General features: G+C 46.9%; 1 protein-coding gene across 2 annotated transcripts; it reads left to right on the forward strand.

The window, feature by feature from the left end:
- The first annotated feature begins 139 nt into the window (after nt 1-139).
- lmbrd2b (LMBR1 domain containing 2b) lies at nt 140-9,231 on the forward strand. 2 transcript variants are annotated; one of them, XM_023808509.2, is made up of 19 exons: nt 144-287; nt 1,617-1,657; nt 1,734-1,968; nt 2,186-2,298; nt 2,636-2,734; nt 2,831-2,998; nt 3,069-3,279; nt 3,360-3,434; nt 3,709-3,822; nt 3,926-4,109; nt 4,550-4,731; nt 4,859-4,992; nt 5,193-5,298; nt 5,565-5,662; nt 5,780-5,883; nt 5,981-6,027; nt 6,216-6,354; nt 6,434-6,560; nt 6,672-9,231. In XM_023808509.2, the coding sequence occupies exons 3-19, from the start codon at nt 1,795-1,797 to the stop codon at nt 6,733-6,735; spliced, it is 2,139 nt and encodes a 712-aa protein (XP_023664277.1). In that variant the 5' UTR covers nt 144-287; nt 1,617-1,657; nt 1,734-1,794; the 3' UTR covers nt 6,736-9,231. The 2 variants fall into 2 exon arrangements, with proteins under 2 accessions (XP_023664276.1, XP_023664277.1); XM_023808508.2 differs by lacking the exon at nt 1,617-1,657 and having other exon boundaries at nt 140-287.
- The last annotated feature ends 4,482 nt before the right edge of the window (nt 9,232-13,713 follow it).

A 13,713-nucleotide genomic window follows, 5' to 3' on the forward strand; every position in this document is an offset into this window, starting at 1 on the left:
ATGTATTTTATGGGAGCTCTTCGACCATGCGTAATGTCACGTTTTAATATTATTATTTTCATTTAGCAGATAAGCTAAATACCCACGCCGTGACTACATTTCCTGAAATGCTCACCGGAAGTAATCTTTCGTACGCGTAACAGGAAGTGATACGGATATGACGCGACCTCACTATGTTATACAAATTTCACGGGGATTCGGAGTAGCGATACCCTGATTCTCGGATTTTTCGGGAAGCTTAAGAAAAGAGCTCTGTTAGGGTCGGAATTATCTGTGTCACACCGTAGGTAAGACACGAGTGCCGCTGCTATTGAAGAGTTTCGATAACTGAATATCTTAGGCTGACGTATAAAGGAGGTGGAGCGATGATAATAATAATAATTATTGATAATAGTACCTAAACTTATTTGTGTTGTCGTTGATATGCTGTGTGCGCCGGTGCGACTCTTGCGATCGCGTTTTACGGATTGTAACATCTTTTAAAGCGCCCTTCCCCGATGGCGCTTGTCTACTTCCCACCTTTGGGGCTAATGACGGAGACCGGTGTAAGTGCTCTGTCTGGGTGGGGTGAACCAGAGAAGGTTGCCTTTAATTTTAAATGTCACCTCCATCCTTATCCCGGTAAACCTGCCTGCAACAAGACTAAAGGAAGCGCAGTCTCCTTTAAAACATGCGTAAAACCCACTCTGAGGAGGCGCTGGGTGGTTATACGGTGTTGGTTGGGTTGGGTTGGTGTATATTTTAAGTGGATATTTCAGAATGCCTCAGTACTGTCTTTCACCGTTTCTCAGTATGAGCAACAACTGGGCCGGGTACCACAATTGCCTGTTTGCTGAAAAGATTATACAGATCAGGAATGCACATCAATCATAAAGGCAGGACACACTTTGAGATATACATGAAAACACTAGCGTGCTCTTAGGGTCCTGAGAGGGTTTTCCCTTTTGGTAGACAAACCAGCTTCTTGCTAACTATGCTGGTAAACAGCCCATCATCCACTTTTTGCTGGAGTCTGAGTAGACTCATTCTGACCGGTATTTCCTGATCACTCTTCTGAATGTTTAATAATGTTCTCCCTGCATTTTCAGAAATAGACTGGGTTTGTAAATAGACTCAACTTTGAAAGCTGTATGAGCAGTTTTATATTTATGCACTGGTGCTGAATACAGACATTCAGAGGTAAAGCGTTGATGCCGGCACTGGGACTGAGAGGCGGCCCTGGTGCCGCCTTGGATTCTGTGTTCCTCAGTTTATCAGGGGATAAGGGGGTCCTTTTCAGAGATCCAAAGGTCAGTGTTGACTTTCTGTGGGGAGTTAACGTGACTTGGGCACCCGCCAAACTCAGTAGCCTCTAATGCAGCAGCCTTCGGGACCGCAAATGGCTCAAGGTTCAGCTACGTGGTCCATGCATCCCTATCTGCGTAAAACATGGCCGTCCTGGCAGGAAGACTTTCCTGATGCACATGTGGTTGCTGCTATGTGTTTGAGATCTTTACTCTCCATGATTTGTAGTAAAAAAGTCAGTAATGTAACTATATCAATGTCCTGCTTCTTAGTCACCATGAGTTACGTCATATTAATTTCACCTTTATTTTTCTGCTTTGGGTGCTTATCAGACTACCAGCTTATCAGGCCACCAGCTCACAGTCCTTGGCCTGTAAGTTTAAGTAGCTGAAGACTTGCTGTTCTTTAATCACTGTGCTCCATGCTGACTCTGCCCCCTGTGCTCACAGCTCAGTGTTCTCCTGCTGACTGCCATAACTACTTCCGGCCGAGGGCTCTGAGCGAGGCAAGATGAGCGGCGCGGCGCTGGCCATCGAGATCGTGGTGGTCTTCTTCCTCGCTCTCTTCCTCCTGCACCGCTATGGCGACTTTCGCAAGCAGCAGCGCATGGTTCTGTTCTGCACGCTGCTGGCCTGGTACCTCTGCTTCCTCATCGTCTTCATCCTCCCACTGGATGTCAGCACGGTGGGTACCCTCCCTTCCTCTTCCCATAATGCCTTGGATCTTTATCATGGGCTCCTGTCATCAGTAGTAACTCAAATTAAGTGTTTTGGGTGCCCAGCACTATTCTGCTAATAGCAGATATGCACGCTGTGAGTTGGCCGGCCTGCCTATCTGTTCTCGTGTTTCCTCACTTGTTAGTTTTCTCTGTGTGCGTTCACACATCCTTTCTCCCATCCAGACTATTTACAACCAGTGCCAGAAAGACAATAATGAACATGCAGCCATGGTGACAGTTACCGTGGCGTTTTCCAACCGGACGACCGCCAACTCCTCCGTGTCGCCCACCCGAAGGTCAGAATGCTCTTAAACTTAACCCTGAGTGGACCAGAAGCCTTGCTGTAAAGTCAGACTGAAATCCTCCATTTGTAGATGGTCTGTAGGGGTTTAACCCTTGAGTTTGAGGTTGAGGGTACTTGTAAACAATGTAGACTGCTAAGTTAGCCGTGTTTGGTGTGAGTGCAATTTGGGGGGAGTTTAAATGGCTTGGGACCTGCCAGTGGTGGCATAAGCAGCTGTTAGCAACGGCGAGTGCTAAAGACGGCGTTAAGTCAGAGGGGAGCTTCAGAGTCTTCAGGCGTGTGGGTCTTCAGGCGTGTGGGTCTTCAGGCGTGTGGGTCTTCCTTCACAGCCTCCCCAAGACGTGCTATAAACCCTGGAGCTACATCCCAATGAGAATCATGCCTGTGTTCTGGCGAGTGGTGTACTGGACCTCACAGTGTCTGACCTGGTAAGTGTGTGCGCGCCCTATGTGTGCTCAGTGCCTTGTCAACTTTGCCTGAGAGATGCTTGAGGGTGTCATGGTCTGCCTCTGCCCGTCTTCCAGGCTCCTGTTGCCCTTCATGCAGTCTTACGCCCGTTCGGGAGGATTCTCCATCACCGGGAAGATCAAAACGGCACTCATCGAAAACGCAATCTACTACGGCACCTACCTGCTCATCTTTGGCTCACTGCTCATATACGTGGCTATACACCCTCAATGGCGCCTATCATGGTAAGGCCTGCTTCCCACCCTGCCCCCGTTTCCCCAACGTATCTCCCACGCTGACCTCCCTTCCTCCCAGGTACGAGCTCCAGACAATTGGCATCACAGCTGCCAACACGTGGGGGCTGTTCCTGCTGGTGCTTCTGTTGGGTTACGGCCTGGTGGAGATCCCCCGCTCCTACTGGAATGCCTCCCGCCGCGGCCACCTGCTCCTGAAGACCTACTTCAAGGCGGCCAAGCTGATGAGCGAGAAGGCAGACGCTGAGGAGAGCTTGGAGGACATCATGGAGGTGGGGAGCAGTGACCAGGAGGCAAGAATTACCTCCAGGAGATCATTACATTTACCTGCGTATGTCCATGTTTCAAATAGGAGGTGAGGAAGGTCAGTGAATCTATTAAGTACAACCACCCCCTGAGGAAGTACATCGACACAATTCTGAGGAAGGTGAGATGTCTCTCTCTCTCTCTCTCTCTCTCTCTCTCTGAGTGTTGTGTGAACTTTGCGATGATCAAAGTCTAGTATTGAAGGTATGATGTGCATGGCGAATTTGTGGACTGATAATTTTTGTTTTTTTATGTTATTTGTTTTTCCTTCTATTACTCATCTATCTTTTTGAGCAAGGCTTAATTGTGCATTTGTGTTAATAAAGAGGTTTTTAAAAGTCAAAAGTCTCTCTCTGTCTATGTAGAGTAATCTAACCCTCACCCCTCTCTTCTAGTGTCCCGTGGAGTACCAGGAGAAGATGGGCAGGAACATGGATGACTATGAGGACTTTGATGACAAGCAGAACACTTACCCCTCTGAGAAGAGTCTGGTGAAGCTGCACAAGCAGGTGAGTGGTCCAGCGCAGTTCCGTCGGGTCACTCTTCCAGTCCGGCCAGCAGCTGGGGATCATGGAGCACTGTCGTGTCATCATGCTCATGTGATGTCTGCAGGTGATTTACGCAGTCCAACGGCACAATCGAACCCGGGTCCAGTGGCAGATCCTTTTAGAGCAAGCACTCCACCTAGAGGACGTGGCCAAGAATGAGACCAGCTCAACGCGGCAGTTTGTTCACAGCTTTGCCCCAACAGAAACAGAGGGTTGGGTCAACCGGTACCTGTACACCCCCACTGTCGGTGAGTCGGGTTCTGGGGTGGGGGGGCATATTTACACTGATCTCCCATTGTCTTTATGGTGGTTACTATCTGTTTAAGCAATGTTTTGTTCATTATGAATGAGGCTTGCATATCAGATGGGAAGATATTTTATCTACTGCTCGATGGACAGTTGTCCCGGAAACCAGCATCAATCCCTACAGCAGACCTGCTCTGTCCCCTTTTTATTACACCTACATGTATGGTGGGTTACAGCAACCAACAGAACCTTAAATGGTTACAAAATGGACTGAAGGAGCTGCATTGATATGAGTAATGGTGGCTGATGGGCCGTGGGCGGGTGTGGCCCTGTGGAGCAGCACCTGTCAGCAGCATACCTTACCTTAGGTTAACCATGGCTGAAAAAGGAGATCAGATTTCAGAGAGCAGGCTGATGGCCTTCGTTTGCTGTCCCCCCCCAGAGTGGTACTGGGAGTGTCTCCTGAAACACTGGTTCTACCGCCTGCTGGCCGTGGTGCTGTCCCTCTTCTCAGTGGCCGTGGTCTGGTCAGAGTGCACCTTCTTCAGCACCCAGCCCGTGCTCTCCCTCTTTGCGGTCTTCATCCAGCTGGCCGAGAGGGACTACAACTACCTGTACATAGAGGTGAGGGGCTGGGTGGATCCCATCCAGAGGTGGAGCTGGGCTGGGTGGAGGGAAGCTTCACTGAGCACCATTCCGCGAGAGAAGTGCTGGGATTTCCTTTAGCGCACGGTGTGCTCTCGTCCACTAGATGGCGTGCTTCATCACCATCTTCTTCTTGTGCACCTGCGTGTATTCCACCGTCTTCCGCATCCGTGTCTTCAACTACTACTACCTGGCTACACATCACCAGACTGATGCCTACAGTCTTCAGTTCAGCGGCATGTATGTTGATGATCGGGGGGGGGGACCGCTACCCATAACCTATTTTATCTCCTTAAAAAAACTCCTGAAGGGGCTAACAGATGCCTTCTGTCAGGTCGGGCTTGGAGAGTTTGCCTGGCAACACCTACAAGCTCCTGTGTGTCCAGAAAAGGGTGGCCTCCCATTCTCAGGTTGTTCTGTAAGCCATCATCTCCCCACAGGCTGTTCTGTCGTCTGACTCCTCCCCTTTGCCTCAACTTCCTGGGTTTGATCCACATGGACTCTGCCATCTCCCACCAGCAGAAGGAGCAGACTGCTTACACATCTGTGAGTCCGCGGACACTGTGAGAAATGTCAACGCTGGGAAGGGGGTTACAGCGAGACTGGCTGAACCATAACTCAGGGCTTGACGTCCTGTTCCTGTGTTTGGGTGCTGCTGCCGTGTGTGGGTAGTAGTTGATGATCCCTCCACCCCACATATTAGGCACATCGGGCCTGCTATTTGTGCTGTTTGTATCTGGGGATTGTGCCGATGGCATCTAGTGTAAGTAGTGATGGGGATCTTTCCTGATCAGATCATCTCCTCCCCCCAGATCATGGGATCTATGAGAGTTCTGTCTTTCATCGCCAATGGCTTCTACATCTACTACCCCATGCTAATTGTTATCCTCTGCATCGCCACTTATTTCAGGTCAGTCCACAGTCCATGCTGGTGTCTAAGTGAGGAGTAATGTTCCCTCCAGGCTGTTCCTGTCATGTGTACAGTAATGTAAGTCTGGCCTCTGCCCCACAACCCCTCTTTCTCCAGCCTTGGAACCCGGTGTCTCAACCTTCTGGGCTTCCAGCAGTTTATGGGCGAAAGCGACATGACCTCTGACCTCATCGACGAGGGCAAAGAACTCATTCGACGCGGTGACTGACCTGTCCGCTTCATTGTTTTGACACCCTTCATATTTAAAAAAAATAATAATAATTTGAAATTGATTGTTTTGGTTTGTCTGTTACCCAGAAAAGAGGAAACGGCAAAGAGTGGAAGATGGAGAGAACAGACGTAGAGTATGTGATCGCCATTTTGTGTGTCCCTGCTCTTCCTGCCCTTCTCTTTACAACATCCTTTCATATCTGCTCTCTCTCGCTTGCACATTTTTTCCAACTTTCACAGTGTTGTGGGTCCACACACTCGGTATGTAGGGATCACCGTTCAAAGGCAGATTTGGACTCTCGGATGTTGGCCTGCCTTTCAGGAATGGAAGGAGCGCTATGGAGGTCAGCGGGACGACTACACGGCCAGGAACAGGAGCAGCCACGCCGAGCTGAAGGAGACCAGCTACAGCGACGTTTCCAATGCCACCACCAGCAGCAGCGGCGGCGGTGGCAGCAGGCGTGAGGCTCCGGCGCCGATCCAACACGAGCTCCCATGAGAGGCCGTCCGTACCTCACAGATATCCTGTTCCTTTAACAGAGGCGAAGTACACGCGGCCCAGCGGCCGGCCTGAGAGGGACCGCATCGAGCTTCTGCAGGACGCCGAGCCGTTGGATTTCAATGCCGACATGCTGTCCGATGACCCGCTGGAGTCCGAGTCCGGGAGGTGCGGCCTGCACGTCGTTGTCCTCTTTGCCTTACGTCTCGGTCTGCAATGCTGCGGGCCAGTTTCTCTTTCCGGATGTATTTGCCATAATCCGTCTGTCCTTCCCCACAGGCACTCCGGGGGGCGCTATCTCTCCATGTCGTCGTCACGAAGCCGCATCTTTGACGACGTGTGAGGATGGAGCCGTGGGCTGGGGGGGACGGACCGAGGGGGAAGCCGAAGCCAGGGGGCAGGAAACCCTGAAGTTTGACCCCTGACCTCCAGCGAACATACCTCCCCAGTCCACAGGTGGCATGCTGTGTCTGGACCTCTCTCCGTTCGGCCATTCTATCACCCCTTCGCTTCTGCTCTCTCGAACACCTACATTCTCTCAACATAAACCCTGGGCTCCCCCGCAGCCCTCGAAGCACGGTAACTGTGACCTCGGCTAGGGAGCCACACCGGTGAAGCCTGTTAGTATAAATGGTGGGATTATTCCATGGAGACATAGTAACCGACGCCTTGAAAATGTTACTCCACCGTCCGGTTTGGCATCTGCTGCAAGCTGGCCCTCGGGAGCGGCGTGGGCCCAGGGTTCCTTTCCCCAATCGCCTTGTCCTCCTGGTCCTCCTGGTGAAGTTGCACATGTTCCTGTAGGCCCTCGCTGTGCTTCTCAATGAGGTGGCTTTCGTGCTGAGCCTGTTGATGAAGGATGCCTGCTGCCTCAGGTCTGCTTCCTCTGGCCCTGAATGTAAGCGAGTCCCTAGCATGGACATCAGTCAGTCAAACGACGAGTGTTGGCACCCGGTCCTGCGCCGTCTCGTCGTGCTTCACATCTGCCCCTGCCTGTCTGATCCATCTTGGTGTGGCTGCCCCTTTGCATGTTAGGAGTTCTCTCTCATCTGCAGTGAAGGTGTATATGAAGAGAACGGTGACTGAACAAGGCAGGGCCGCTATGGTACCAGGCAGTCAAGGTAGTACTGGGACATGGACTTGGCCGAGTCCGGCCTTGGGTCAGCCCCATGCTTTCTACCTGATATTTGTATTTCTCCTAAATGGGGTTATTAAATAAACTGATTGTAGCAATGTAACATGCCCTGATGGTCAGTTCCCAGGTTTTTGAAGAATTCTGAATGATCCATGTCTGAATAATGAGCGTTATTACCCATAATTACTCACAGCTGTTAAGTAATGGGAGTTCTTGGGGATTCTGCCTTGTCCTGAGTATCTGAATAGTTTGTGGTATGCTTGATCTTCCTCTGGGATTTCTTAACACTCGCACTGTAACTTCACTAAGTCATCTTCAACCCACGCCGCAGTAGTGAGTGACTGTTTTGGTAAACCTGAAGGATTTTTCTGGACGAATGCAGTATCGTAGTAAATTGAGCCAGTGAGAGCCACAGGAGAGGCATAGATGTGAATACTGATCCCAGAACAGGGTGATGAAGGTAAATGCTACAGCAGACACACTGTTCTGGTCTGCAAGCTGATTCCATGTGTCTCAGTGAACATGAGCTTCTTCTTAAAGCCACCGATTTGTTCTGCCGGTGGTCGTACAGGTTGGAAATGCCGCATTGAGTTTTACTGTAACGGCCTTGAGGACCACTCTAAGTATAGATGGCCAGTGAACATGGTTCTCATGTTGCCCGCCTGATTCTCTCAAGCTGCAGTGCATCACAAGGATTAAGGGCCTTAAGGAGGAAGAGGTTTCCTGAGTTAGGGTGCAGGACTAGGCTGTGGTCTGTACAGTTAAAGGCAGAAAATGCTCATGTGACATAAGTGTACAGATTCCTTTGTATGGGTATTATTTAACCAACTACAAACCTGTTAGTATAGTGGTAGAGAATGCTCTTAAAGTCATTGTGTTTTTGAAATGTTGCACTTTGTGGACTTTTAACACAGGATTTTTTTCCTCCACCTTCCTGTGGCACTTAAACACTGCAGGGCTGCAGAATTAAGATGCGGACTAACAGCTGACTTTTAACCTGTTAAGATGCACTTTTAGGTGTGGGAACAGCATTTGCTTTCACCGGTCTGGAACTGCTTGTGATGATGATTTGGGTGGAAATCACAGGTGCCGCTGAGATGGCGGGGGGGCGCCAGAGCTCCAGCTGCAGCCCGCGCCGTGCTGTCGCCATGGCGCCCGCTGTATGCACTACAGCTGCGGTATTTATACCAAGACAAACTTCTCTTACTCTTTACACAGCATGAACTTGTATGACCATAAAGAGATGGCAGGTTCCCACATGGGTGTGTGTGTATGCACGTGTGCATGCACGTGTGCACACTCACTATGATTCACTAATGGGGAGGGGGGCTTTAAGAAAGGCTGGAATATTTCTACTAGTCAGTCGCTGAAAAAACCACGATTACTGTTGGAAAATGTCTCGTGCAATGTCACAGTTATTGCCACCTTGACAATCCTTTTTCTTTTTATTTGATTAATTTATTAAATGTATATCTCAACTTCCATTTAACTATGACTGGTAGGTACTCATTCTAACACGAGTGACTGTTTGCCAGTGATTGTTAATATATAGATGATTTAAAAATGTGCATACTGTTATTTGATGTTTCTGTTTTGGTGCTGGAATCCTGTGATTAACTTATTGCCCTTGGTATGATATGTATCTGAAATATACATAAAAAAAATAAATGTGATGTACCAGAATAAAGTGCTGCATTACATCGAGTCCGTTTAGTGTGGATGTATACCTTTGAATTATACTGTGAAGTATTCGATTGAGCATTTATTGTCATATGTACAGTAGAAAAGTGCATTTCTCTGTGTAATGAAATTCTTACTTTGCTGTCCACACAAAAATGCCAAGATACATTATAATAGAAAAATAAATACTAATAAGTATAATGTGCAAAAGAGCTTAATGTGCAAAAAATTACAGTATGAGGTAGTGTGGTATGGTAGTATGGTATGGTAGTATGGTATGGCATGGTAGTATGATGTCCATTAATCATACTCCTGTCGGCCGTTAAGGAGTCTGATGGCACTGGGGAAGAAGGAGTTAAGTCAGGAGGTTCTAGATATCACACTTCTGTCCTCCGTCCTGAGAGCAGAAGTGTGAACAGTCCGTGTTGGGGGGTGTGTGGGGTCTTTGAGGATGGAGGCAGCTCTCTTCTGGACTCTGTGGTGATAGCTGCTCTGCAAAGAGGGCAGCGGAGTCCTGATGACGTTCTCCACAGTCTTCACCACTCTCTACGGGCGTTTGCAGTCCATAGCTGTAGTGCTGCCGTACCACGCTGTGATGCAGGTCAGCATGTTTTACAAACCCAGAGTGAACTCGATAGAGCGGGCTTAACCAACCCTGATTGGTCAGTCAGCATTAGCTGGTATCAGGATACTGAATGTAATACTTTGTAAGATCTTTTTAAACTCACTTTTAGGATTCTAATGCCATTCTGAGCTTTGACTTGTTACAAAATGGGGGTCTATCCTGGGGCGTTAGAAGGGCATAGATACCCCAGACAGGCACTTCAGAACCATTACACCAAGGTAGGACCCCTTGTATTTCATATTTCTTCAGATTGAAAATGGCAGCCCCAGAGGAGGGGCCCCACATGTCGTTTTGTCAAGGGCCCCTGAATTTGTAGCTACGTCCCCTGTACCCAGCTGTTGGCAGCTGTATCATTACTTTTGTCATCGTTGTCCACCATGATGTGAATGAGCATGAGGGGAACACTACAAAGTGAGTTTAATGATTAATGAGGTTTCTATCCACTAGCTTCCCCAGTAATATTCTTCATGAGTGATACTGATTTCTATCAGAGGGAATTCTCTATATTTGTCAGCTGCTGGAACTGCACTTCTTTAATGCTACTCGATGAAGTAGTGCCCCAACTGTGGGCATTTTATCAGTAACAAGAATTCAAGGATTATACTTGTGGTCTTGGCAAAACTAGTCTTTCTAACTTGCCTCCCAAGAATGAACTTGGGGCTCAATGAATCATGGGATTGGTCCAGTTTAGCGGGGATGCATGGGTGTCCTCAGTCAGCCCCCAGCCCCCAGCCCACTCCCAAGCCCCGATACGTCATTCCCAGAGACACGAAGACTTAACACCGGGATCCGTTTTTTTACGTTTTTCTACTTCGCCAGTCATTCTTTACCCGTGTGAGGTCTGACTTAATAATTTATAAATTAATGATTACACCCTAATGTACATGTGTCAAACAGCTCTCCTAACTACAGACAACACGTCTTTGCCTTAAAGTGTGTGTCAGTAGTTGTAGGTCATATTAATCAATTCTGTCCACCCTTTTATTCTGTCGATATGACCACACTTTTCTAAACTAACCAACTAAAAATAAATCTAAATTCTAAACTGACTAGTAAATAAGTGTTGCACGGGGTCTGGTGCAGCCTCCAGTAAGTCCAGTATCTTTTTTGTACAGAAACACGTAATTTCCTTTTCTAAAGGTATGATGTTAGCTTTTTTCACACTAACAAGCTCAAAATCAACAGGTTAACGTGCACATTTTTTACGTGTTAACACAAACAAAATGTTCATGTCAACATGTTAATTTTAAGCTTATTGTGGAAAAAAAACAATACGTTTTGACCCTTCTGGCATTCCATAAAATAGCCTCTTACGGAATGACGTTTTGGGGCTTGGGAGTGGGCTGGGGGCTGACAGAGGACACGCGCCCTCAGGCCCCTCCTGCAGCCAGATGCCTCTCAGCGCAACTGATGTATCCTTGCCAATTGGGGCGAGGCAAGAACTGGAACTTGTCTTCGGCAATGGAAGATGGTGTAAAATGGGTACACGATAACACAAGTACAGTCAAGTACACATATTGAGAAATTGTGTATTGCATTGCACTTTTTTCCCAGCGGAACTCACTTGCATTCAGTAGGTGATGCAGAAAAATGAATCTAGAGTACTGTGCCGTGTGCTTCACAAAGTGGTACTTGTGCTAATTCAATTACCGGATGTATTTGATTCCCAGGTCATTTTTCTATGCTAAGAATAAAAAGGCTTTTATGCCATTTCTGGAACCTTAGAGGCTATTGAAACTTCACTAAGCTATTCAATGTAATGACATATGCAGTTACATATGGTGGATAAATTCTTTCTATAGAATTCCCAAGGGTGATTGGTGCAATCACTGCAGCTTTGGGAGAACTGAAAGGGGATTTCACAAAGTTGTTCACAAAGAAGTTATGTAATGACTGCTCTGTGCATCATAACTTTGGAATCACCCACCTGTAACTAGTAATACGTAGCTACCACTAATAAATGTAAGTTGTTTTAATAATTCAGCAATGGCCAACAGTATCTCTGCAGATGATTTGTGACCATCAGCTAACAGGCTGACCATCAGCTAACAGGCCCACTCCCAAGCCCCATATGCAAAACGGCCTGGCTCCGTATCCAACACGCAATTTTTTGTGAGTCTACATCGCAGCAGCATTTCATCAAGGTAAAGAAACATAATACACATTCTGTGCATGAATTACTGTGACACTATTGATTATTCCTGTTCTTCATTCACAGGGCAATTTGATGGCCTTCTTGTGGGTGACTGAGGCTACCCTTGCCTGAATTTCCCAATGACACCCTATCCTGACCCACAGCCCAGGGCGAAATAGAAATTTAACACGACCCTCAGCAAAGCGAGGGACAGGACAGAGACGACCATTGGGGTCGTCAAATCGCGGTTTGCCTGACTCACATATACAGGATGAGAATGGCGTATGTGGTACTGCACAACACTGACACTATCAGAAAGGAGCGAACCCCCCCTGACCAGCCACTGCCCCCCAATGTTGTGGGCCCAATGACTGTAGACCACCCCACTGGCAGGGCAGCAAGTTCTATGACCTGCACCAACAAATCACAGACATCAGTCCTCATGAGTGGTTTATTTCTTCATTCTGTCCTTGGGGTAGAAATATAAAGGTTATAAAAATGACATTTTTCTAGGGGAAAAATAAAAAGGCTAAACTTGCCTTCTTCTCATGTTCCAGTTGTTCAATCTCAAGTTTTAGTTTTTTAATTTCAAGGGTTTTCTTTTCACAGTCCAGTTCCAGCATCCGTTTGTTCAGGGTCCTCACAGTGTCAGCTCCAGCCTGCAAGGGTCACCTCAATGATTATGGAAGACACCATTAGTGTTGTCATGTCATTGTAGTACAGCCAAGGGCACCCGCAGTATTCTCGTTCACGGTACCACGCACCAGTGATGCGCGGCTGGATGGGTCCGCTGTTACAAGTCAAACAAATATTTCAATGATATTTGAGTAATTTGTAGGCAGGTCAGTTTAAATAATTTAAGCATATAAAGTGGATGGGGCATCATTTTGTGTTTATTAATATTAACATTTGAGTTGCATTAAATTATAAATATGCTTTTTACATTTAGATGTATGACAGCATTTTAGGGCATTGATAAAAAGTAAATAATCTAATAAGCTAATTGATTTCAAGAATAAAGTCGTAATATTTTGGTTATAGGCTAATGTGGAAATATTTCAGGATTTTAACTCAAAATAATTTGAGAATAAATGGTTCATGGTTGTGGTTTTTGTGGGGTTTAAAATTTCACAGAAAAACAAGCTCAAAGTCATTTATAATCAGACTTGGCACGTTTTACGTACGTTATGCTGACGTCTTAATTTTACGTACCGTAATTATTTTTACTTTTTCAACGCAGCAGCGTTTATATACATGAATATATCCTTTGTCGATAGCTGTATTTAGCTTGCATGCATTACCTTTGAAATAATTAAATCAAAAATAAAATAAAAGCAAGCAATCGTGGTACATAGTCACAGTTTTGCAGCTAAGACATACGGACTCTTATAGCCACCTCTATAATTTGCGTATGTTGATTTTAAAACAACACGCAGAATAGTTATTTCCAATCATAGCTCCCGAGACAACACTAAGAAATACAAACGGTTGGACGGAACAGAAAGTGTACAAACTGCTGTCTTGAAAAAAAATCAAATAATTACGGTACGTAAAATGCGCAGAGGGCTCCTGCAGGTGCGTTCATTCTCAATGACATGTGAAACGGCGCCCCTGTACCAGTGTTGCCAACATATAACGACTTTGTCGCTATAATTAGCGAGTTTTTAGATCCTTTTAGCGACTCGTTTTCAAAAAAGCGACTAGCGACAAATCTAGAGACTTTATCTGGTATTATTGGAGACTTTTG

The sequence above is a fragment of the Paramormyrops kingsleyae genome, chromosome 7, assembly GCF_048594095.1.
Source record: "Paramormyrops kingsleyae isolate MSU_618 chromosome 7, PKINGS_0.4, whole genome shotgun sequence".
In the NCBI taxonomy this organism is placed as follows: Eukaryota; Metazoa; Chordata; class Actinopteri; order Osteoglossiformes; family Mormyridae; genus Paramormyrops; species Paramormyrops kingsleyae.